The sequence below is a fragment of the Mastomys coucha genome, unplaced genomic scaffold (genome assembly GCF_008632895.1).
Source record: "Mastomys coucha isolate ucsf_1 unplaced genomic scaffold, UCSF_Mcou_1 pScaffold15, whole genome shotgun sequence".
Classification (NCBI taxonomy): domain Eukaryota; kingdom Metazoa; phylum Chordata; class Mammalia; order Rodentia; family Muridae; genus Mastomys; species Mastomys coucha.
In genome coordinates, this window is record NW_022196897.1 from 41737361 (window position 1) to 41761651 (window position 24291).

Sequence of the window (24291 nt, forward strand, 5' to 3'; positions counted from 1 at the left end):
GAGAGGTGGCAGAGAGGTCTGCACCTGTATCTATCCACAGACACAAAGGAGAGGTGGCTGAGAGGTCTGCACGTGTATCTATCCATAGACACAAAGGAGAGGTGGCTGAGAAGTCTGCACCTGTATCTATCCACAGACACAAAGGAGAGGTGGCTGAGAGGTCTACACCTGGATCCACAGACACAAAGGAGAGGTGGCTGAGAGGGCTGCACCTGTATCTATCCACAGACACAAAGGAGAGGTGGCAGAGAGGTCTGCACCTGTATCTATCCACAGACACAAAGGAGAGGTGGCTGAGAGGTCTACACCTGGATCCACAGACACAAAGGAGAGTCTGACATTGACCTAGCTAGGGCTTTTCAAATATCAGTGACTCAGTCTTTTCAACCTCTCAAATAGGCCATACCTCCTAATTCATCTCAAGTAGTGCCACTCCCTGATGACTAAACATGTGTGTGTGTGTGTGTGTGTGTGTGTGTGTGTGTGTGTGTATACCTATGGGCTCTATAGGTTTACAACCATATTATAATGGAAATTTCATTTAATTCAACTTCAAGAAAAAATACAAAATGTACAGTTTGAAGAGAAAAAGAGCACCAGTAAATGCAATGCCTTTGATTCTAGTGCCCAGGAGATAAAATGTTTAAGTAAAAACTCAATGCAAATTGGAAAATTTGAAGTGGTGACTTCAGATCAGGCTCCTACTACTGATATCAACTTATATCAACCTTATTTAAAATTTATTTAAAGTTACTATTACTGTGATGAAACATCATGACCAAAGTAACATGGAATGAAAAGATGGAAACCTGGAGGCAGGAGGTATTGTTGACGCCCTGGAGGAGTGCTGCTTACTGACTTGTTCAGCTTGCTTTCTTATCAGCTGCCCCCATTACTCATCAATCACTAATTAATAAAATGCCTCATAGGCTTGTTACAGCCTAATATTATGGAGTCATTTTCTTAGTTGAGATTCCCTTTTTCAGATGACTTTAGCGTGTGTCAATTTGACATAAAACTATCCGGCACAATTGACCCCTTGTCTGCTTGACACCAGAATACATCACCATTAAGTCACCTAAGGTGACTTAGGTGTCACCTAAAAGTCTAAGACACCTAACCTTCTCATTCATCCCCAAGATCCCATATGAAAAGCACAAATAACTTTTAGTTTTACCGTCTTTATAGATTCAAACACATTAAAAGCCCAGACTCTTTAAACTATCCAGTCTCTTTAAAAATCCAAAATCTCTCTCTGTCTCTTTGGCTCTCTCTCTCTCGTCCCCCGTCTCTGTCTTTGTGCCCCCCTTCTCTTCTTACCACTATAAAAACAAGGACATAATCTCTTTTAAAAGATCAAATTGAATTTTGGCCTTGTGTAATAATCAAAATTAAGTTAAATACTTATGTACTTTAAGACAGAAGATTCAGGGAACAATCAATATGGGATTAAAACAAAGTCAAACTCCCAACAACATCAATAACTCAATATCCAGTGTCTGGAATCCACTAACAATCGTCTGCGCACCTCTAAAGGGCTTAGACCACAGCATACACAGCTTGATCTCAAGGCTAGAGTTGACTCCACCCCAGTGTTGTTCGCTGTTGCTATTCTTGGTGCTAATTCCATGGTAGTGACATCTCCAAATCTCCAACATACAGGCATCTACTGCAACAGTGCTGCTCTTTATCCAGTAGCCTTTCTTGGCTTCTCTTCAGGAACTCTAACCTTACAACACAGTATTAAGCTTCAGCTGTTCTCCAAGGCCCCCTCACACCTTCAAAAGCAGCAGGACAGCTAAGCTCACCCTCATTGATTCTTGGGCGAAGGTGAGAGGAACTCCACTGGAAGTCAGAGTCTGAACCACCAACCAAGGAAACACACAGGCTGGACCTAGGCCTCCCTGCTCTCGTGGAACAGATGTATAACCTGACCTTCATGTGGGTCCTGAACAACTAGAACAGGCGCTGTACTAAAAGCTGTTGCCTATACAGGGAATAGGGTGATCTGCCTCGTCTGGCCTCAGTGAGGGATGGAGTGCCTCGACTCACAGAGACTTGAAGTGCCAGGGTGGAGGGGAAGGTACCCAGGGGGACCTTCTCAGAGAGGAAAGGGGAATGGTGATTGGGGAAGGATTGTGGGAGGGGGGTTACTAGGAGGGGGACAGTGAATGAGATGTAAAGTGTAAGAACAAAATTAAAGAAAAGAAAAAAAGAAAAAAGGCCGCACCTCTATGTTGACTGCTATGTTTCAGAGTTCAGCTTCCTGCATAAGGTACAACCTTGGCTATCCCTGGAAGCCAGCTTCTGCGTGCTTTTTTTCCGGAAACACCTTGCTGAAGATTTCATGAAAATGATGTTGATCTCTTCTTAATCACCACTAATTTCTCAGCTCCAACCAACCAGTATCAAGCATCCCAGCAAAACAAAAGTCATTCACTCTAGTAATTCTGGTATCTTGTTAATCACAGATAGCTCTTTGGTTTTTTTTTTTTTTTTTTTTGGAAGTTTTCTTTACTTACAATTCAAATGTTATCCCCTTTCCCAGTTTCCCTCCCTCTCAGAAACTTCCTATCACATCCTCCCTTCTATAAGGGTGTTCTTCCACCCACCCACCCAATCCCACCTCTCACCCCTTGACTCCCCTACACTGGAGCATCTATTGAGCCTTCATAAGCTCAAGGACCTCTCCTTCCATTAGTTCATGACAGGGCCATCCTCTGCTACAGATGCTGCTGGAGCCATGTGTACTCCTTTGTTGATGGCTTAGTCCCCTGGGAGTTCTTGGGGGGAGGATCTGGTTGGTTGATATTGTTGTTCTTCCTATGGGGTTGCAAACCCCTTCAACTCCTTCAGTTCCTTCTCTAACCCCTCTATTAGGGACCCTGCACTCAGTCCAGTGGTTGGCTGCAAACATCCACCTCTGTATTTGTCAGGCTCTGGAGGGGCCTCTCAGGAGACAGCCATATCAGGCTGCTTTCAGCATGTACTGACTGGCATCCACAATAGTGTCTGGGTTTGGTAACTGTATATGGGATGAATTTCCAGGTGGGATAGTCTCTGTGTGGCCTTTCCATTAGTCTCTTCTCTACACTTTATCTCCATATTTGCTCCTGTAAATATTTTGTTCCCCTTCTAAGAAGGACCAATGCACCCACACTTTGGTCTTCCTTCATCTTGAGCTTCATGTGGTCTGTGAATTGTATCCTGGTTATTTGGAGCTTTTGGACTGGTATCCACCTATCAGTAAGTGCATACCATGTGTTTTCTTTTGTGATTGGTTTATCTCACTCAGAATATTTTCTAGTTCCATCCATTTGCTTAAGAATTTCATGAATTCATCGTTTTTAATAGCTGAGTAGTATTCCACTGTGTAAATGTACCACAATTTCTGTATCCATCCCTCTGTTGAAGGACATTTCCAGCTCCTAGCTATTATAAATAAGGCTCCTACAAACATAGTGGAACATGTACCCTTATTATATGTTGGAGCATCTTCTGGATATATGCCTGAGAGTGGTATAGCTGGGTCCTATGGTAATACTATGCCCAATTTTCTGATAAACTGCCAAACTGATTTCCAAAGGGGTTGCATCAGCTTCCATTACCACCAACAATGGAGGAGTGTTCCCCTTTCTCCACATCCTCGCCAGCATCTGCTGTCACCTTTGTTTTTTATTTTAGCCATTCTGACTGGTGTGAGGTGGAATCTCAGGGTTGTTTTGAATTGCATTTCCTTGATAACTAAGGATGTTGAACATTGTCTTAGGTGCTTCTAGGCCATTTGATTTTCCTCAGTTGATAATTATTTGTTTAGCTCCATACCCCATTTTTAATAGGGTTATTTGGTTCTCTGGAGTCTAACTTCTTGAGTTCTTTGAATAAATTGGATATTAGCCCTCTATCAGATATAGGATTGGTAAAGATCTTTTCCCAATCTGTTTAGTTGCCTTTTTGTCTTATTGACTGTCCTTAGCCTTACAGAAGCTTCACAATTTTATGAGGTCCCCTTTGTCGTTTCTTGATCTTACAGCACAGGCCATTGGTGTTCTGCTCAGGAATTTTTTTCCTGTGCCCATATGTTTGAGGCTCTTCCCCAGTTTCTCCTCTATAAGTTTCAGTGTATCTGGTTTTATGTGAAGGTTCTTGTAAATTGACCCATTCTTACCTCCTTGCACAGAGGGTTCTTAAGCCCCAGCTAACCAAAATAACAAATTGTTTCCATAGACTCCTTAACCTTCCTCTGAGACTTTACAAGCCAGGCCTCAGTTGTCTGTATTGCTTTCAGCATTCTTCTGTCCCAAGCACCTATGGCACAGCCCACTGAGATCTCAATATTCAATGGCTTTTTAAAGTCCTCCCACAGTCTGCCCTATAACACATGACTAGGTCTCTCATAGCAATACCCCATTATCTTGGTTCCAACTTCTTAGTTTTATATTGCTCTGAAAAGACACCATGACCATGGCAACTCTTATAAAAGATAACATTTAACTGGGGCTTGCTTATAGTTTCTGAGGTTTAGCACATTATCATAATGGTGGGGAGCACAGTTGCACACAGGTAGACATGGTGCAGCAGAGGTAGCTGAGATTTCTACATCAGGATCCATAGGCAACTAGTAGAGAGACATCACTTGGCTTTTGAAACTTCAAAGCCTATTTTCAGTGAAATACTTCCTCTGACAAGGCCACACCTACTTCAGTAAGGTCACACTTCCTAATCTTTTCAAATCCTCATCAAGCAGTCCCATTCACTGATGAATAATCTTTGAAATATATTAGCCAAGAAGGGCCATCCTTATGCAAACCATCACACTATTGGGAGCTAATATATCTTTATAGAAATTTTCTGTATGTATGACAATTCCTACAACTACATGTGCTGCCTGATTCTCCCTCCCTCCCTTTCCCTCTCTCTCTCTCTCTCTCTCTCTCTCTCTCTCTCTCTGTGTGTGTGTGTGTGTGTGTGTGTGTGTGTGTGTGTGTGTGTGAGAGAGAGAGAGAGAGAGAGAGAGAAAGAGAGAGAGAGGTTATAAAGGCTCTAAAATCTCATTTTACATACTTGAAAGTCCATATGTTAGCTTGTTGTTATTTCATGGATATTGGCAGAACAAATTCTTATATTAGAGCAAAAGACATTTTTTTTTACTCATGTCACAGCAAGTAGCATGCATACCAATGCATTTGTATCTGTTTCACTTGCTGTCATATCTTATGGAGCCTTTGTGATCAGCCCAAATGGATGCCTGCATACTAACTAGATTGCTCTGCAGGAAAAACAATAGTATCACCCAAAATGAACCACAAATGATAATGTCAGAAATCATTTTGTGGGTACCCACCATTGCATAGCGAGTGGGAAAACTCTTTTCTTCGTCCTGGAGAGGGCATCACACTTAATTCTTCAAGACTGTTCACTGCCAAGACAACTGTCAAAATAGTCTGGTAAGGAATACTTGAAGGCTTTAGGTTTCAGCATAGCCCTTAGAAAGTATAGATGTTAAGGAGATAGAAAAATCATTGCTCAGGGATATTTATGCTTTGGTCTCCAACGGCTTCTGTTGAATTTTCATAGGAGTTTATCACCCATTGCGCAATTCATTAATCTGAAAGAAGTTAGAATCAAATTCATTCATTATGTTTATGGGACTTATTTAAGGCTAATGTGAAAGGACTTTCAAGTAGCAGGGTGAAGTCAATCTGAAACCTCAGCTGCATTGTCCTTGACTCAGTCACTAGGTCTGCATCCCACCAAGAATGATTTCAAACATTCAAGATCTAGTTCAAGGGCACTCAAACTATCTAGCACAAATAGTGCAAGGTTTAAACTCATCTGCTGATCTTTTTGTTGATATTGCAATAGGTAACAAACACTTTCAATCCCAAATGCAGATTGATCATGGCCACTCTATTCCATGTACAAAACCATAGTACAACAGGTCATGCATCTTTCTAGATCACATTTCTCCAGACTTCACTATAGTTCTTTGTATACCATAAGTGAGTTTGGTATATGAATATGAGCTTTAGAGTAACAGGTCAGGAAGTAGAATTTCACATGTTTTGTAGTCATCTATCATTTTGTATCAGACTTTGTTGTGTTTTTGTCTTGTTTTATTTTGTTTTGTTTTGTTTTCAAGGTGGTCCATCTCACTATGTAGTCCTTGCTGCTCTGGAATTCTTTCTGTAGATCAGGCTGTCTTAGAACTCACAGAGATCTGCTTGCCTCTGCCTCCCAAGTGCTAGTAGTAGTATGTGCCACTACTGCCAGGCTTGACTCAGACTTTTAGTACATAACAGCTAAATGTAATAAATAAATATACAACATTGAAAAGCTTAAATGAGCTGATTATGATGTTGAATATATCAAAATGAGACTTTAAATTATTTATATGATGATGCTGGGATGATCTTCAGCAGTGGCACTGGAATAGTAAAGAGTAGGTCAAATATGAAGGTAGAACCAACAGAATGTTTTATGTAGGTCTGATGTGGGATATGAAAGAATTTCTAAAAAAAGAAACACATGATATTTTTTAAAAAGTGTGTGTGTGTGTGTGTGTGTGTGTGTGTGTGTGTGTGTGTGTGTATGTGTATGTGTGTATGTGTATGTGTGTATGCATGGATGTGTGTTCATGTTATATGAGTTCATATGAGTAGAAGCCAGAGGGGAATTCTGATTTCCTCCTGTATCTCTTTCTATCTACATTATTCCCTGAGACGAGCCCTCCCACTGAATCTGGAGTTCATTGGTTAGGTAAATTTCCAGCAAGCTGGAGTGATTCTCTTGTCTCTTTCCTCCCCCAGGGCTAGAGTTACAGGTACATGTGTGGCCATGTCTCAACTCTTTAAGTGAGTACTTAGCATTAATCTCAGGTCTACATGCTTGTAGAGCAAGTGCTTGTACTGATGGAGCTCTCTCTCAGCCCTTTCTTCTAAGATATGTCAAATGTAGCTTAGGGTTATTGAAGATTACTCAGTTGATTATTCTGATTGACCAACTTATTAGAATGAATTAAGATTTTCATACCATAGCAAGAGCTAAACTATTTGATTTAAGAGAGAACAGGAAGGAAGGGATATGCATATCATGATGATACATAAATATTTCTTGAAGCTTACTGTCATAGGATATATTTAAATTACTGGGTGAATTTCTTCCTTGTTATATAATTGAAGGAAAGTATTCAGTTGAGAGACACAGACAGTGCAAGTAGAATATTATTTAGTAAAGTGAAACAAAACATATGCTCTAACAGAGATTAGCTAGGCTATCTTGAAGGGGAAGTTGCAGAATGGTAGGTTTGAGATTGTGATTCTTAAGAAACATTTATGAACTTTTGTGAGCTTAATGGCCTATTCTTCAAGTAGCAGATAACCCATAGAAGATTTTGTTTGATGATACTCTTAAGTAGCCCACAAAGGAGGGGTGTTGAAAACCATGATAAAAATGATAGAAAGAAGCAGGTCTTTTGAGATTACAGCCCTGTGTTGAGTTCAGTTTGGTAACTGTGAATGTTTTTCACCTGGGTAGTCATTTAATGCTAGGTGAATTTTAGTTCGGAAAACAAAAGGTGAAAGGGAATAACTGCTACAAACCATGATAAGGGTGCAACTAGCTCCAGCCTAGCCCCAGACTGTTGCTGGTAGCCTGGAACATTCTATCTGGATCTCAGATGAAGCAAGTCCTTGAACATTCCACAGGAATTTCAATACAAGTCAGAGTGGATGGTGCACATTTTAAACGTTGGCACAAGATCTTATCCAGAAAGTAGAGGTCTGAAATCTGCTTATACCCTTTCCTTCAGATCAGGGTGCTGTAATGAATGTAATCAGATGGATACAGTTGCAGCTAAAGGCAAATACAAGATCAAATTAATTTGTCTTAAGATAACTGTTAATGTTGGGATATTTATATGTCAACAAGGACTCATTATAGCAGATAAACTGAATTAGACAAGACAAGCCCATCAATAAAATATTTGAATATATATATAAAGGAAAGATTTACACTCTGAAATGACAGTTAATCCATTGAAACAATTGTACTTGCAGAGTCATGGATGGTGACAGAAGTAAACAAATAGATGCATTCAATCCGGTAGTATGAAAAATTTTCTGGTTGTGTTTAATCTTGTCCTTAACTTTGAAGCACAGTGACAAGTTGTGAGTAACAAACTTGAGACATCAGTAGATGGAGAAGAGGAGAGGTGGGAAATTGCCTAAGGGGTGGATTGATTTCTACCGGAACTGCTGAAGTATTGTGAAACAAGGAAAGTTCACTGTGGTATGGGTTCATATATTTAAAATGTGAATGGATGGAAAAGGAAACGATGCAAACTAGAATCACCTGGGAATTGAGAGCCTCAATTGAAGAATTGCCTCCATCAGATTAGCTTGTAGGTAAATTTGTGGGGCATTTTCTTGATTGATGGTTGATGTGCTAGAGCCCAAACCACTGTGATCAGTACCAATCCTGAGGTGTCCTGAATTATATAACAAAACAATGTGAACAATCCAGAGGATGCATGCTTGCAAGCAGTGTTTTTCCCATGGTCTCTGATTTAGTTCCTCCCTCATTCTTACCTTGAGTTCTTACGTTGGCTTCCCTCAGTTAAGGACTGTAACCTGTAAGCCAGATAACCCCTTTTTCCCCATGTTGATTTTAGTCAGTGTTGGTCTCAGGAATGGATAGCACCCATGTTTTTCTGCTTATTTGTCAAACTACAGTTGGGGAAATTTGGTTTAATTGGTATATTACTTTGGCAGGAATTTTATTACAATGTATAGCAGACTGAGTGGCTTAAACAGCAGAAATTTATTCTCCTAAAGTTCATTTTATTAGGAGATTTCTTTTACATTTTTAAAATTAACTTCATTTAGTGTGTGAGGTGGGCAGTGTGGGCTCATGTGCCATGGCACTTGTATACACAGGAATAGCTTGTAATAGTTGGTTCTCTCTTTTCACCATATATGTGGATCTAAAAATAAAAGTTATATCATCAGAGATGGTGGCAAGCCTGCTGAGCTGTTTCAATGCAAACCCCCCACCACCACCTTAGAGCTTTCTATGTGTCTGATACATGGCTGTCTTCAGCCTGTGTTTTCTTTTTTTTAAATTTTTTTTCAAGACAAGGTTACTCTGTATAGCCCTGGCTGTTCTGGAACTTACTCTGTAGACCAGGCAGGCTTTGAACTCAGAAATCTGCCTTCCTCTGCCTCCCAAGTGCTGGGATTAAAGGCATGCACCACCACTGCCCGGCCAGCCTATCTTTTCTTATGACCTTTCCTGTATGTATATCTGGGTTTATTTCTCTTCATAGAAGGACTAAAAGTACTATTGGATTAAGACCAACCCATAACAAGTCATTTAACCGTGAATTTTCTTTATTCATTTATTTTCTTATTTCTTTTGAAAAAGATTATGTGTATTTTCAAAATTTTTTCTATGTGTGTGTGTTTGTGTGCATACTGGTGTGCATGTGTAGGTTACAGCACATCTCTTTGTATCTGCTTCTTTCAGGCCACCTTCTGGTATCAATGCATGGAATTTAGGTAATCAGCCATGGAGCACAAATACTTACCATTGTAGCGCTCTCTTGCTGGCCCATAATTAACTTCTTAAAGTTGCAACCATCATATATAGTCATATTCTAATACACTGTGAATTATGAGATCAACATATATGCCTTTTTAGCTATGGGAGGAGTGAGATTTCTCTAATGACTAGTGTTAGAGTTTTAAAATTTAAACATTTTAGAGTAAATAAGAACATAGATGGGAAATAAGAAATCATATTCTCATAAAGATTGTTTTTTAATATGACAAAATGCAATGGGAAAAATAATTTTAAAATATATTGTAGACTGATGTTTAGAAAAAAAGTAAGGCACATAAGAAGAGGACATGTGTTGTATTAGTGTATATTGTTAGGGAATAAGAGCAAGTGATCTGCCAATGTGTCTCTAGCTTGAGCTAATACTGTTTGCTCATTCCCAAGGCAAAGTAAGAATAAGCGTATTAGGAAAAATCCAGGAGGCCCAAGTGATTGGCATGGAGAACAAAAGTCCAGAATGAGATCAGAAAGGTTGTAAATAGATGGGAGTTCTTTTATGTGATATAATTGCTTTGATAAACAAAATCCTGATGAGATCAGAGAATTATGGTACTTAGACATGAGATCTGTTTTTACCTTACAAAGAAAGTTTAGTTTTCATTGAAGTAAAATGTACAGATCTCAAGTACACACATTTTAATGAGTTTTCAGTATCACAAAACCTGTGTAATTCATACCTCTTCAGGGGCTACATTTATTAAATGCAATATTTCTACCATATAATGTTTTTATTTTCCAAGTCCCTAAATAGTCACATACTGGAGATGTCCTGTGTCTGTAAGGGTGCATGAGTGTCCCCATACTTTTTCCTTTATTTGAAGGTAGTTCTGAAAATTTTATTGCCGTTATGAATAATACCACCAGCTAATATATGTTTAGTCCCTCCCATGTGGCAGGGAACTTTGCAAGGGCTTTACTTGCCTTAATCCATTTATAGTTTATCTCATCCTTTTGTTGTATGTATTACTGTTTAGGGTTTGTAGACAGGAAAAGCAAGTCAATAAATATTCAAGTAATTAATTGTATTAATGAGTACTGGGATCTAGAGGTCACACACACATACATATGTATGTATATATTTGTATATATCCATATATATTATGTATAAATACACACACACACATATATATATATATTGCTTGGCATATAACTAATTGAGGGCCTATTAAGGAATTAGTTGCCCTTTAAAACGATTGGCTGGTGCTGGGAGCCAAACCATAAACTTTCATATGTGAATATCTTTAGTACAAACATAACTCTGCTTTCTTCCTGATTGTTGTTAGGGAGTGACCTGGATACCAGTGTGACCTGGAGATCAGGGCTAAGTACAGGCCTTGTGTTTAACATGAGTTCAACTTTAGGACAGGTTCTTTAAGATGGAGCATGAACCCAAATGGACTTAGTCTGCTCTCTCAATACAAAGTTTATGCTAAGATGGTTTTTATTGGTTGAATTTAATGTTATGACCTATTTCTCCTTTGTGCAGATACAAGTGAAGAAGCGTTTCTTTCTATTCCATAGTCTTTACCCAAAATGAATGTATTTAATTTTACCTTTGTTTGCCTCCTTCAGTCTTAGTATATACCTTTTAGAATAGTATATACATTTATTTTGGCTGTGAGTGGATTCTCCAGACATGTGCCAACTCTATCTTCAGTCACCAAAAGAACAGCTTTTTTTCCCCCAATCATATCTGGAGCTAAATAATTGTAAATTTTGATTTCTAGTCACTGGTTTATGCATAGGTCTATAAACAAAATGTACATAACTGTATGGTTCCTCTCAGTGATTTTGTAGTTATCTGTAATGTTAAAAATTTTCCAAGTAAATGAAACTTTTGGAAACTCTATCAGCAATTTCAGCATAGCTTCTAGAATACTCGAGCAGCATTAAGTATAGCCTCATAAAATAGATTGAAAAAAATTCTCTCATTATGCAATTTTCTATTAAAGAGGATATATGCCTACAGATAAAAATGTCTAATAGCAACTAAGCTATATTCCCCAGGGAAATAATAACCTTCTAATTGAAAACCCAAACAAACAAAGCAATGCAGTCATAAGACTTTTGTCCTTGTCTTAATATGATTGTTTCAACTATCTTAAAATTTACCTAGGTTTGAATTTTTACATTTGAAATCCTCTTTTTAATGACAGTAGGAAAATGCTGCATATTTTTAGGCAAAACCCCATAATATCTCATGTAATATTACTTATGTGTCAAAAAGGAAGGAAATGTGACTTGCAAGTGGTGCTTGATAAGTTTTTGTTTCTTAAAACTTTCTTCCCTAGAGCAAAAACTATGAAAAAGCTAAATGCTGCTAAGCATGGTGTTTGCTGTGTGCTGGTGAGCTCAGCATTCAGGAGATTGAGGCAAGAGGATTATAAGATGAAGGCCCACAGAGGTCATGTCGGGAGAGATTCTCTACCTTTTACTTACTTAAAGAAATGTAAGAAATAAATAAAAATAAACAGGGAAATAATTGTACTAAAAGATCTTTGAAATATTTAGAAAAGCAGCCAGATGAACCTGTCTGTGCAGATTGTTCATGCTCTACGTTTGGTCAGTCAGCCAGATATATTGTACAAGTTTGCTCTCATCATTTCCAGACAAGTGAAAACAATACATGCAAATAAGTAGAGGTGTAGAGAAAGAAATGGATGCTACAGATGCTAAGTCTCTTAAATAACCGAGGCTACCAACTGTGCCTGTGTTGTTAGTGGTCATGTGTACTGTGCCAGTTTCCTGCTTGGTAAGGTTTGCTTTCATAAGGAGCTTTAGAGTGCACATATTAGACAGTTAGTCCACCTGTACTAGAGGTACACTTAAGTCATACATAAAATAAAAAGCTTGGCGTATATATTTCAAGTGTGTCCTATAGGCAGACAAGAATATACAACTTAGCATTGTCCCTGAAATATTTGAGTTGGACTCTTCTCACTGCTGTTGTCTTGCTGTGCAAATCTAATAGGCTGTGAAAGTGGGATAATTTAAATAATTCTTGAAGTGGTAATAGGATGTGATTTTGAATATCATAACTGAAGTTAAAAATTAAATTCTTCATAACCTCAATTGCTAGAGTCTTATTAGGAAATGACTTATCTTATGCATTTTAATATTTAATTTTACGCTATTTCAGAGTTTCTTGCAATAATAATCATACATTTCTTTAACACAGTCTCTGTCTTGCTTAAGCCTTATAATATTTTGTGAGGTGGATAGGGCAGAAAAGATGTTATCAGCAAAAATGAAGTGTGTAGAGAGGCAGGATGCCTATGGTCATGTTTTCATTTGATTACAGAGCGAAGGGCACTGCTACCCCAATCTTTAGAATCATTTATTGTGAGGTGTTTCTGCTAGGGAAGTTGAAAAGATTCAGTAGGTATTGTTGTTATATACACTTCTCCATAGGTTTCATTTTTTTCTACAATAAATTGATGGGATGAGTTCTATCTTAGAGTCAAAGTAAGAGAAAATTTTATAGACTGAGTTGTCTCATTTTTCAGGTTTAAAAATACACACAATGATAGGAATACAAGTAGGAGAGCTGTGCTTTGGTTACTAGGACTGCAGGCAGAGTTCTAACATTTAGCTTTCATTTTTATAGAAAAGTAAACTAGAAAGGAAATGTACTAGATTATTAACATTCCAACACTGTCTTTTTCAAGAAAAACAAAGTCCAAATGTTATATAATTTTTGGATTCCCACACATGATCCATCTCTGTTCTGTGGTAAATATTTATCCATATGTCTTAATGAATATAAATTTTATGTTGTATTGAAATTAGAATCTTTGCTCCATATACATGCATTTTGATTTTGAATGTATCATTAGCCTTTGTTGGTTGTCACAGGCAACATTTTTATTATCTTATTCTACTAAATTAGTTATGTAAATTTATAGATGGCTTTACCTAGCAAATTGTACTTTGTGTTACTATTTTGAAACATAGTCATGAAGCATTTCAATTATCTTTCTCTTTAATATTATTCAGCTAAAGTGTGTGTGCCAAAACAATGCTATTCTTCTTATATCTAATAATTTGTATTTTACTTGATGATTTTGTGGTACTAGAAATTGAACTTAGGTCATTGCCTGTGCTACCCAAAACTCTCTACTTGATGCTATCTTTTTCCCTTTTATTGAAAATACATTTTTTTCACATAGTCTATGCTGATTGCAGTTTCCCCTCTATCTACTCCTCCCAGCTCCTCCCCACCCCATTCAGATCAATACTTGATATTTATAAGTAATATGAGATTATGTTTGATCTGATATGTTCATTTTACAGAAAATAGTTACATAGTTATTTCTCAATGTGATATATATATATATATATATATATATATATATATATACAGACACACATATACACACAAATATGTATAAGGCATTAATTTACATTTCTTTGGATGCTCTCAAAAATTTTATATATGTGTAATATTTTATATTTATATATAATAGCGTTTTTTGATTTGTCCTTTACAATGTATACTTGTTTATTTTCCATCAATATCTTGTTTCCCACTGATAAATAGGTCACATACACACTTTTCAACTTCCTGAGACATACATAGTCTCTGTATTTTTCTATGTAGGTCAGATAATTTTAAGATTAGCAAACATTTTTTTTCATAAATTGTTGATAAGTTGATCACCTTAGAGCCTTTTGTGTTTGTTTGAGTGTGTTTTAAGTTTTTATTTTGAGTCAAGGGCTTCTCTGTGCAGCTCTAGCTCTTCTAGAAGTCACTCTGTAGACCAGACCAACCTCAAAATCAGAGACCTGTTTGCCTCTGCCTTCCAGTGCTGGAGAAAAGGCATGTGCCACTAGTGCTCAGATAATTGATAATTGTTCAGTAAGATCCTTGGTAAGCTTGATTTCACTTAATCCTAGCTAATCTTTAGATGTGCCACTGTTATGCTTATTTCACAGATTAGAAAATGGAAGCAAAGGAGGTCTCCAAGTAACACCAAGTGAACAGACCGAGAGTTGCCCATTATCTAAATGTCAGCTTTTAGCTTCTGTGGAACACTGTTATTTCTGGATGATTTATCTTGCAAAATGATACTGGCTTGCCAAAAGAACTGTGTCAGCATAAGTGTGCCTTATTGACATCATAGTGCTATATAGGACAACATGATAATGTATAAGATAAAATAAATGCCATTGGAAGAAATCAAATAGTTTGTCAAAGGCCCACCCTGCAGCAATTAGGATTCAGGGCCCACATGCTAACATCTTACCTCCCTGGCTTGTTAAAGTCTGAGAAGCTTTAGTTTTACATTTGAGGACCTCAATGCTGATATACCTGGGAGCATGAATAAATGAACTGAGTCATTTATTTTGTATTCTACCTACTTTGTAGAAAACATCCCTCTATCATAATGTGCATTCTTTCTTTCTTTTTTATTTCTCTGTTCCAATATAGTGAGATGCATCTTGCTTTTGTCCTGGAGATCACCTCTGTGGCTTGGATTTATCTCAGGAACATCCGTCTTCAGTCTCTGTATTGATTAGAAATCAAGCATGAGGAGATTTGTCTACTGCAAGGTGGTTCTGGCCACTTCGCTGATGTGGGTGCTTGTTGACGTCTTCTTACTCCTGTACTTCAGCGAGTGTAACAAGTGTGATGACAAGAAGGAGAGATCCCTGCTGCCTGCGCTGAGGGGTGAGTGCTCATGGAGAAAGAGGTGCTGATGCACAACAGAGCAGGAGACCTCAAACTAGATGAGTTCTGTCTTACTGTGCTAGAAGAACATTTTAGCAAACTGTTCACACATATTTAACCATATGGAAGCTGCTCTACTTGTGTAGCCTTAAGTGTCAATGTGGAAGAAATGATAGTAGCTATCTAAACTCTAAGATAACTTCCAATTTTCACCATTCCAGTTTTATCTGATGGTATATAAGGAATTATTTTGGAATGATCCTATCAGACAGAATTTGAAGTCTGAGCTCTTAGAAACCAATCACCTTAAAGATCAAGCACATAACACATAGAGGAAATGATACAAAAGTAAGATGGGAGAAGACTGAGACAATTGGAGATAAATTCATCTTGGAAGCTGCTAGACTCTTAGCTCCAGGCTAAAGGCAAAAATAATTTTAGGAATAGCATAAGGTCACTATTTTTTTAAGGATCAGTTTCAAGGACTAGATAGCAGCAAATTCTAAATAAATATGATAATGTATGTTAAATGGTGATTTATTGAAGGAAGACATGAGTTTCAATGTCTGCAAACTGTTTTTGCATATTCTATTCTGTGACATCAAGGTCCATATTTCTAAAATATTCACAGTAAATGTGACTTCTAACATTTAAAACATGCTTAAGCATGGTCAATCCATTGAATTAAAATGGAATCTTTGCTTAATAATAATATATAATATATATGCATACAAAATAAACATTCTTTCAGTTTAAGAGGAAATGTTTTAATCTATAAATTATCAATTTAGAATTTTCAGTTATTAATTTTAATTTAGCAATTTAAAGATTATTCTTTAGTCAAAAATACTCTGATAAATGCAATTAAGTTGGCAGTATTCTGCTGAAGGAAGCTTAGGAAAACATCGAGCAATTTTGAAAATTACTTTTAGTTTGGAGTGTTTTATACAGCTTTCAAAAATGATCTTGCTCAGCTGGAACGATTATGAACATCTTCCTCTTTTTAAAATTTGTCTGTATCTCGCATGGTGGCTTTGATTTAGCATAGATAATCGAAAATACTGTGTAACTGATCACCATATTTCCATTTAGATAGTTTATATGTATTTTAAGCTTTTATTCCACAGTTCTTTGGTGTGGAGGACCTTAGGAGCCCTACCTTTGGTGAATTAACATGGGCTCGATTTCCTTGTGTTTAAGAAAAACTCTAGAATTAGCATTCACTGGGCCTTTACTGGAGTCATCGAGCAAATGCTTGATTGAACATGGCATGTGTTTGATGCATTGTATCAGTGTGGAATGTTCACTTTATCATATTTCCAGTGGAGACATCTAGATTGGTCACAAAGAAATGCTATGATCTGATTCAGCAAAACCAGAGTGCTCTTTCCCACAGCTACGAAAAATATGCAGCTCTGCTGATTTACAACTTTCATGGAGAGTTTTAAATATCTAAATGTGAAATATGATGCTGCAAGGCATAATACTTTTTTTTTTCTACAGCTTAGTTTGTGAAAAGAGCCTTATTTATAAAATACTGCCCTGATCTATTAGGGCTGCTATAACATGATGGGCAGGCTGGGTGCCATTTTCACAGCAGGACTTTATTTTTTATAGCTTCAGAAACTGGAAAATTCCAAGATCAAGGTGCTTGTTAGATCTCAAAGAAAGCTAGGATAAATGGTTAACTGAGGAGCCAGGACTTCAGGTGCCAGTCTTTCTCAGCAGTGCTTAAACCTATTAGAGTCCTGTTTCCTTTGTAACCATTTGTCCCAGGTTTCTTTGAGACCCAACCGTACCAAAGGATGGGCTGTTTTGGAAGATCTATTTCTTATAAAAGGCAGTTTTCCTACTAAACTCACATGGCTGGTGGTTGGAACATATCTAAGGACATTTTTCTTAAACAGTGACCTTTGTTGACATGTCTCTGAAATTTTAATATTTTTGTAAATTTGATATTAAATAAAATTATTAATATCAAGCAAATTTCTAACATATACTGCTAAAATAAGCACTGGTATTGAGATGCTGTTACTTAAAAACTCTGCCTGGGGAGATGGGAAGAATGTGGGAGTTTTAATTAGGAAGAGGGTAGTGATAAATGCAGAATTAGGAGAAGTGGGTAAAATCATGGTAAAGGTTTCTGGAAATGTCATAAATATTCCTACTATTAATGATCTATATTGAAAAAAAAAACACTGGTAGGAATCCCACAAGAACAATGAGCTACACAACCATAAGATATATGCAGAGACCCTCTGACTCTTTTGCCTGCCTTTGTGATTCTTTTTCTCCTACTGGATTGTCTCATCCAGTCTTTATTTGAGAATATCAAGGTTGCCTGGCTTAGTGTAGCTTGTTATGCCATATTTTCTTAATTTCCCTGAAAGGTCCATGCTTTTCTGTGGGGATATGAAGGGGGAGTGGATCCATGGGAAAGAGGAGATTGGGAGGATGGGAAGAAGGAGAAACTGTAGTCAGGATGTAATATTTGAGAGCTGAATAAATAAAAAGAAAAGAAAACAGACTATAATATATGCAAACACTTTAAAGATATGTATAGATAGTTTAAACTAAACTGAAGAACTGACCTGAAATTGTCCTATTTGAGGACTTGTTTTCTTGGTACGAGAAGGTGCCATGCGAGCCTGCTAAGGAAGGAAGCAACTAAAATTTCTACTCAACTATGATACCTGTGAACCACAGCAATGACCAGCATGACAGAATAACTTCAAGGCTACACTAGGGGCATGCATATCTTTGAGGTAGTTAATAACCCTTTAATTGGGCTTAAGATCAGCTCTACCAGAAGGAAGTCACACCTGGTATTGGAAACTTAGCTAACTGCTCAGGGCTACTGACATCATGGATCTTGATGAAGAATATACAACAAGCATAATCCTCTAACCATATTCTAAACATTTGTTGTTATACCCACAGAAACATGTAGTTCTCAAACCTCACCAAAGAAATTTCTATTTACAAACAATGGAGACCATTATAAAATACAAAAAGGAAACAAAATGCAGAGTTGTGGATGGCAGTTCAAAAGGATCATCTACACTATGGTCTAGGGATACTGTACTGTACTATACTATACTATACTATACTATACTATACTATACTATGGCCTAGGGAACATTGAGGAAGGGGACCCAGAAAAACTGTATGAGCCAGATGATCAATGAGATTACTATAATATTGAGTCTCCTACTATTGTAGATGATACACTCATGAAATCTCAACAACATGACTGCTAAAACATGAACTAAACAAGGACAAAAACAATAAACATGCTATAATGAACTTAAAAGAGCTCAACCCTAAACAATATCTACAGACAACTTGTGAATGCTGAGGGTACAGACACAGTCTTTCCCAGGAAGAGCACACCAATCCGTTATCCAATACCAAATGGTTAGCACGAAAAACATACATACAAGAGACATTATACAGACTGAACAGGGTGTATTTATGACACACACAAACACACACACATGCGTGCGCACACACACACACACACACACACACACACACACACACACGCATGCACGCATGCACACACTTGTTTGTACCAACAGTTAACGAAAGAAGACATGGTTTGAATAGATCAGAAGACTATACATCATACCTTGGAGTAAATAAAGGGAAGGGGAAAATGATGTAAATATGTTAGAAGCTCAAAAAAATACACACATAAGAAATTGACAAAAATAATTGGAACAAATGATATCATTCTTTTATCCATTAAATACTGGGCTATGCTTTGAGTCATGCACAAGTTCAATCAAATGGTCCATTTAACTGTCTTTAAGAATTACACCTTCTTTGCAGCCCCATAGGAAAAACAATATCAACCAAGCAGATCCCCGCCAAAGATCCCAGGGACTATAACCACCAACCAAAGAGTACCCAGGGGGTACCCAGGACTCCACGTGGATATGTGGCAGATGATTGCCTTATCTGGCATCACTGAGAGGGGAGCCCCTTGGTCCTGTGGAGACTTGATGTATCTGGATAGAGCAACCCTAGGCCTCTGAGGCAGGAGATTGTGAGCAGGTAGGGGAACACCTTCATAGAGGCAGGAGGAGGGAGAAGGGTACAGTGGACCTGTGGAGGAGAAACTGGGAAGGGGTATAACATCTGAAATGGAAATAAATAAAATACCCCCATATGTATATATATATATACATACATACTTCTAACAAGGCTTAGAGTCAGTGTTTAGGGATCCAGGGGAAACAAAGTGGACTTGGAAGTTCTTGTTTATAGCTGATGGTGGATGGCAGGTGATGGTAGCTGTAACTGAAACAAGAAAAATTGGAGGAAGAGCAGATCTGTGAATTTAAAAGAAAAACGAATCACACATTCTAACCTACTAATCTAGCTACATTACAACATATAAAGGAACGACTGCAGGACAGACTGTTTTCAGAATGAAGGGTTTTGAAGTATGGAAGATATCCTGCTTCATGAACTTTAGGAGTGAGGGGATTGCAAAAGGAATAAAGTGCTTTTCAAAAGTAAAGATCCATGAAATCAGTAAATTAACTGATAAAATCTCAATCAGACCTAAAAAGAATTACTAGATTGTACACTGAAAGCCAGGATAAAGACAGACTTTAAAGGACTTCGAGTACGTGGAAAAGAATTATAACTTGATCTTAGGCACAGCAGTATTACTGAAACTTGTTAGAAAAGGCAGTTTGTATTAACTCCCCATAGACTTAAAGAACAGAACCACATAAACTATGCAATGGTAGTGGGCAGTTTTATCTTGAATTACAGAACTAGATACTTTTAAGTTTTATTTCTTTATGAAAACCATTCAAATTATATACTAACTAACAGAATATTAACTCACTTGAATTGTTCATGTTGCAAACTCATAAGACAAGTATAAAGTCCATTCTCAAAGTTTTAAGTTTTTAAAATTTATTTTATTTTTTTTTAACTTATTCACTTTACATCCAGCTCACTTCCCTTCCCAGTCATCCCTTCCCACAATCCTTCCCCCATCTCCCCTCCCCTTCTCCTCTGAGTGGATGGAGCTCCCCTGATATCCCCCCACCTGCATCCACTGGTAATTTGTCTGGCTACAGGAGGTGGCCTCTTTCGGTTCCATATCTGCAGTGTAGTAAGTCACAGCTAAGTTCATCTCCATTGATTCTTGGGCACCTCTCTTATCTGAGGGCTTTATCTCTCCCACATTCTCACCCCAGTCAGTTGCAGATTTCCATTCATTTTCATGGCCATCTAGCCATCTCTCTTTTCCTTCCCCACACCTGACCCCAAATACCCTATTCCCCTTCTCATCCTCCCCCTTCCCTCCAGGTCCCTCCCTCCACCTGCCTTTCTGAATATTTTATTCTACCTTCTAAGTGAGAATCAAGCTTCCTTGCTAGAACCTTCCTTCTTGCTTAGCTTGTGGAGCAAGGGAAACACTTCTTCATTTCTGGTGGAAATGCGAACTTGTACATCCACTTTGGAAATAAATTTGGCAGTTTCTCAGAAAACTGGGGAAAGTTCTATCTCATGATCTAGCTATACTACTTCTGGGCGTATATCCAAAAGATACTCTTAACACACCACAAAGACGTTTGTCCAACTATGTCTTTATTTATAATATCCAGAAACTGGAAACAATGTTCATGTCTCTCAACTAGAGGATGAATAAAGAAAATGAGGTATACCTACCCAATTGATTACTAGTCAGCTATTAAAAACAAAGACATCATGAGTTTTGCAGGCAAAGGGATGGAACTTAAGAATATCATCCTGAGTGAGGTAACCCAGTGTCAAAAGGACATACATAGTATATACTCAGTTATAAGTGGATATTAGCCGTGAATACCATGGTATTCACGTAGTACCATGTGATATTAGCCGTGGTACCATGTTACATTACACACACCCAAAGCAACTAAACAAGAAGGAAGGCACAAGCAAGAAAGCTTGAATCTCACTTAGAAGGGGGGATGAAATTTAATTTTGGTATCTCAAAAAGTATGTTCTCAAGTTTAAATTTGCAATTATGTATGTATCACATGTGCACATTTTTATTTATCAGTTTATTTTACTAAATCTCTAAAATGTAATTACTCCTTTTTCTTTTTTATTTAATTAAAATATAATTACATTATTACCACACTCTTATTTCTTCCATATCCACCCTCATACTTCCAAAATTCAAGTCCCCTTCTTTAACCATTGCTGTTACATATACAGAAAAATGAATAGACACACCAATGCAATCTTCTGAATCTGTTCAGTGTTGTTTCTATGAGTTTATTACAAGGACTGATCACTTTTAATTGGATAACCAAGAAAGATGTTCATCCCTGGAGAAGACTAATTTTTCTTCTCTCCGTAGCTGCCGATTGCTTATAGCCCTTTACCTAGGGTCAGGGTGTGAGTAGTTTCTGCTGTCTACATTGGGATACAGATGGTTGGAGTGTTTGGTTCTTCTTTAGGCAGTACTAAGGCATGTTCTTGACACTACTTAAAAACTGACCAATAAAATGACAATGGCCAATCGGGTGTCTCCAATGGCAATCAGTGTCACAAATGAGGTGTGTTATATTAGAAACAAGTAAATAATTTAAATTTTTTGTTCATTTTGTCTGTTCCTGCCATTAATACAGAATATAGTGTCCATCTTAGAGTTCTCTCTTAGCATTAATATTTTAATGGAGAACTAATGCATTGTCTGATTTAAACTATATTCTCATGATCATAGAATTTATGTTTATGATTTAAAGAAATAAATGAATTATTTCATGAGTGTGGCTTTCCTGTCGCATCTAGAAGGCATAATTCACAGTTGACTTCCTGATCATCTGGCTCTTAAAATCTTTACACCTCCCCTTCTAGGACTGATTTTTAGCTTTAGGTACAGGAGTTATATTCTAATTGTATCAGTTGTGGAATGGACCATATGGTCAGTTCTTCTCCATATTTTGACTAGTTGTAGCTTTCTCTTTCTTTTTTTTTCCTTTTGTTTTTCTTGAGACAGGGTTCCTCTGTATAGCCCTGGCTGTCCTAGAACTCCCCCCCCCTTTTTTTTTTGTAGACCAGACTGGCCTCAAACTCAGAGATCCACTTGCCTCTGCCTCCCAAGTGCTGGGATTAAAGGCATGCGACACCACAGACCAGCCATAGTTGTAGCTTTCTTTGATGGTCCCTTTCTACTGCAAAAAGAAGCTTCTTTAATGAGGGAGGAGATATATACTTTTTCATGAGTATGAGGATAAGTATTGAAGACTCAGTTAGTTTATACTGGTTTAGGAATTGGTAGATTGTCTTATAAGATCCTTGACTTCACTAGCTAAAAGTCTAGATTTACATTATATTTTGTTTAATGTTATGTAAGATATTTTACATCCACCAAACATTATTTGAAGAATAGTTTATGTCAGAGCTAATGATACAATTATAATGAAGAAGATGCTGTATGCAGATTTGTATGCTCAGTGGCCAGATGTGATCTTGGATTCATTCCCTAATATTGCAAAACCAACAAACCAACCCTCCATCCAGGCAAACATTAGCAGTGGCATGCCCGGAAGACGTGTTCTTGTTTTCATTTTTTTAGCAAGGAGAAAAGTAATTAGAATTATGCAAATGAAATGTCAGAATACCCATCCTATGCTATCAAGGGGAGGTAGAGTGTATAAGTATTAAATAAAGATAGCACAATCAGTAAGGCATAGTTGCCATTTAAGGGAAAATTATAACTTTCATTTCTTAAAAGACTAAAATGCAGTGTTATCTGAATAGAGAAGATGGAGTGACACTACTTAAAAACTGACCAATAAAATGACAATGGCCAATCGGGTGTCTCCAATGGCAATCAATGTCACAAATGAGGTGTGTTATATTAGAAACAAGTAAATAATTTAAATTTTTTGTTCATTTTGTCTGTTCCTGCCATTATTACAGAATATAGTGTCCATCTTAGAGTTCTCTCTTAGCATTAATATTTTAATGGAGAACTAATGCATTGTCTGATTTAAACTATATTCTCATGATCATAGAATTTATGTTTATGATTTAAAGAAATAAATGAATTATTACATAGAAAGTAGGTTACATGGAGAGCCTTGCTTTAATTCTTAAAAGTGTCTTTCATTGCTTTTTGTAATTTGGTTTGCCATTCACATTTACAGCCCAGAAACTCTGTTTTTTTCCCTCTGAAACACCTTGGGTTTCAGCATTAATACTGTTTTCTCCTATAGAGGCATAGAAAATGTCATTGCATATATGTGTGGAAATATTGGTAATATTGAAGGAGCTCCTAATGGAATGTGTACCAGGTAGGTATGAAGATTCGGTCTACATGCTGGAGTGATACTGAGGATTTTGAAAAAAGGTCTAGTAAGTGTATATGTACTAAGACTGGAAAAGTATGGAGTCAAAAATACAAGAGCTAATGAATGATTATAATAAAACTATATTGGTAGCTTTAAAATGGAAAAATAATAATTGACAAGCAAGGGAATCAAGAATAAACTGATTTATAGAACAGGTCTCATTGTTAATAAATGAGGACCCCTTAATGAATACAAGTTTGGGAACAATTAAGGGATGTATAATTTCAAATCATTATATTGAGGTATATATCCAAATGGTTAATTTAATTTTGATAGATTTTAAAATATAGGCCCCTGGCTCTTCCTCATAATTATGTATTATCCATAGCAAATTATTACTAAATATTTCCAGTCAGCTAATTTGATATTCACTATCCTAAATTTGATAAACATTGTTTAGTTTGATCTATTGTAGGAATATGATGACTGGGGTCTTGTACCCATCAACTCCTATGCTTAACTGTGTATTCTCCATGTTATGATTTTTGGGTTAATCATCGGGGTTATTTTTGTTTTACTTGGTTTTTTGTTTTTTGTTATTAGATATTTTCTTTTTTAAAAATAACTTTTATTGCATTATGATGAGAAAAGTTACATGATTTCAATTTATCTGAATTTAACATTTAAAAA

General features: G+C 37.0%; 1 protein-coding gene across 4 annotated transcripts in view; it reads left to right on the forward strand.

The window, feature by feature from the left end:
• Galnt13 (polypeptide N-acetylgalactosaminyltransferase 13) overlaps positions 1 to 24291 on the forward strand; it is a 633613-nt gene that overhangs the window by 69325 nt on the left and 539997 nt on the right. For all 4 annotated transcript variants that reach the window (XM_031370288.1, XM_031370286.1, XM_031370285.1 and 1 more), the window contains exon 3: positions 15050 to 15289. In XM_031370288.1, the coding sequence (XP_031226148.1) occupies positions 15148 to 15289 (142 nt within the window). In that variant the 5' untranslated portion in view covers positions 15050 to 15147. The remainder of the gene's footprint in view (positions 1 to 15049; positions 15290 to 24291) is intronic.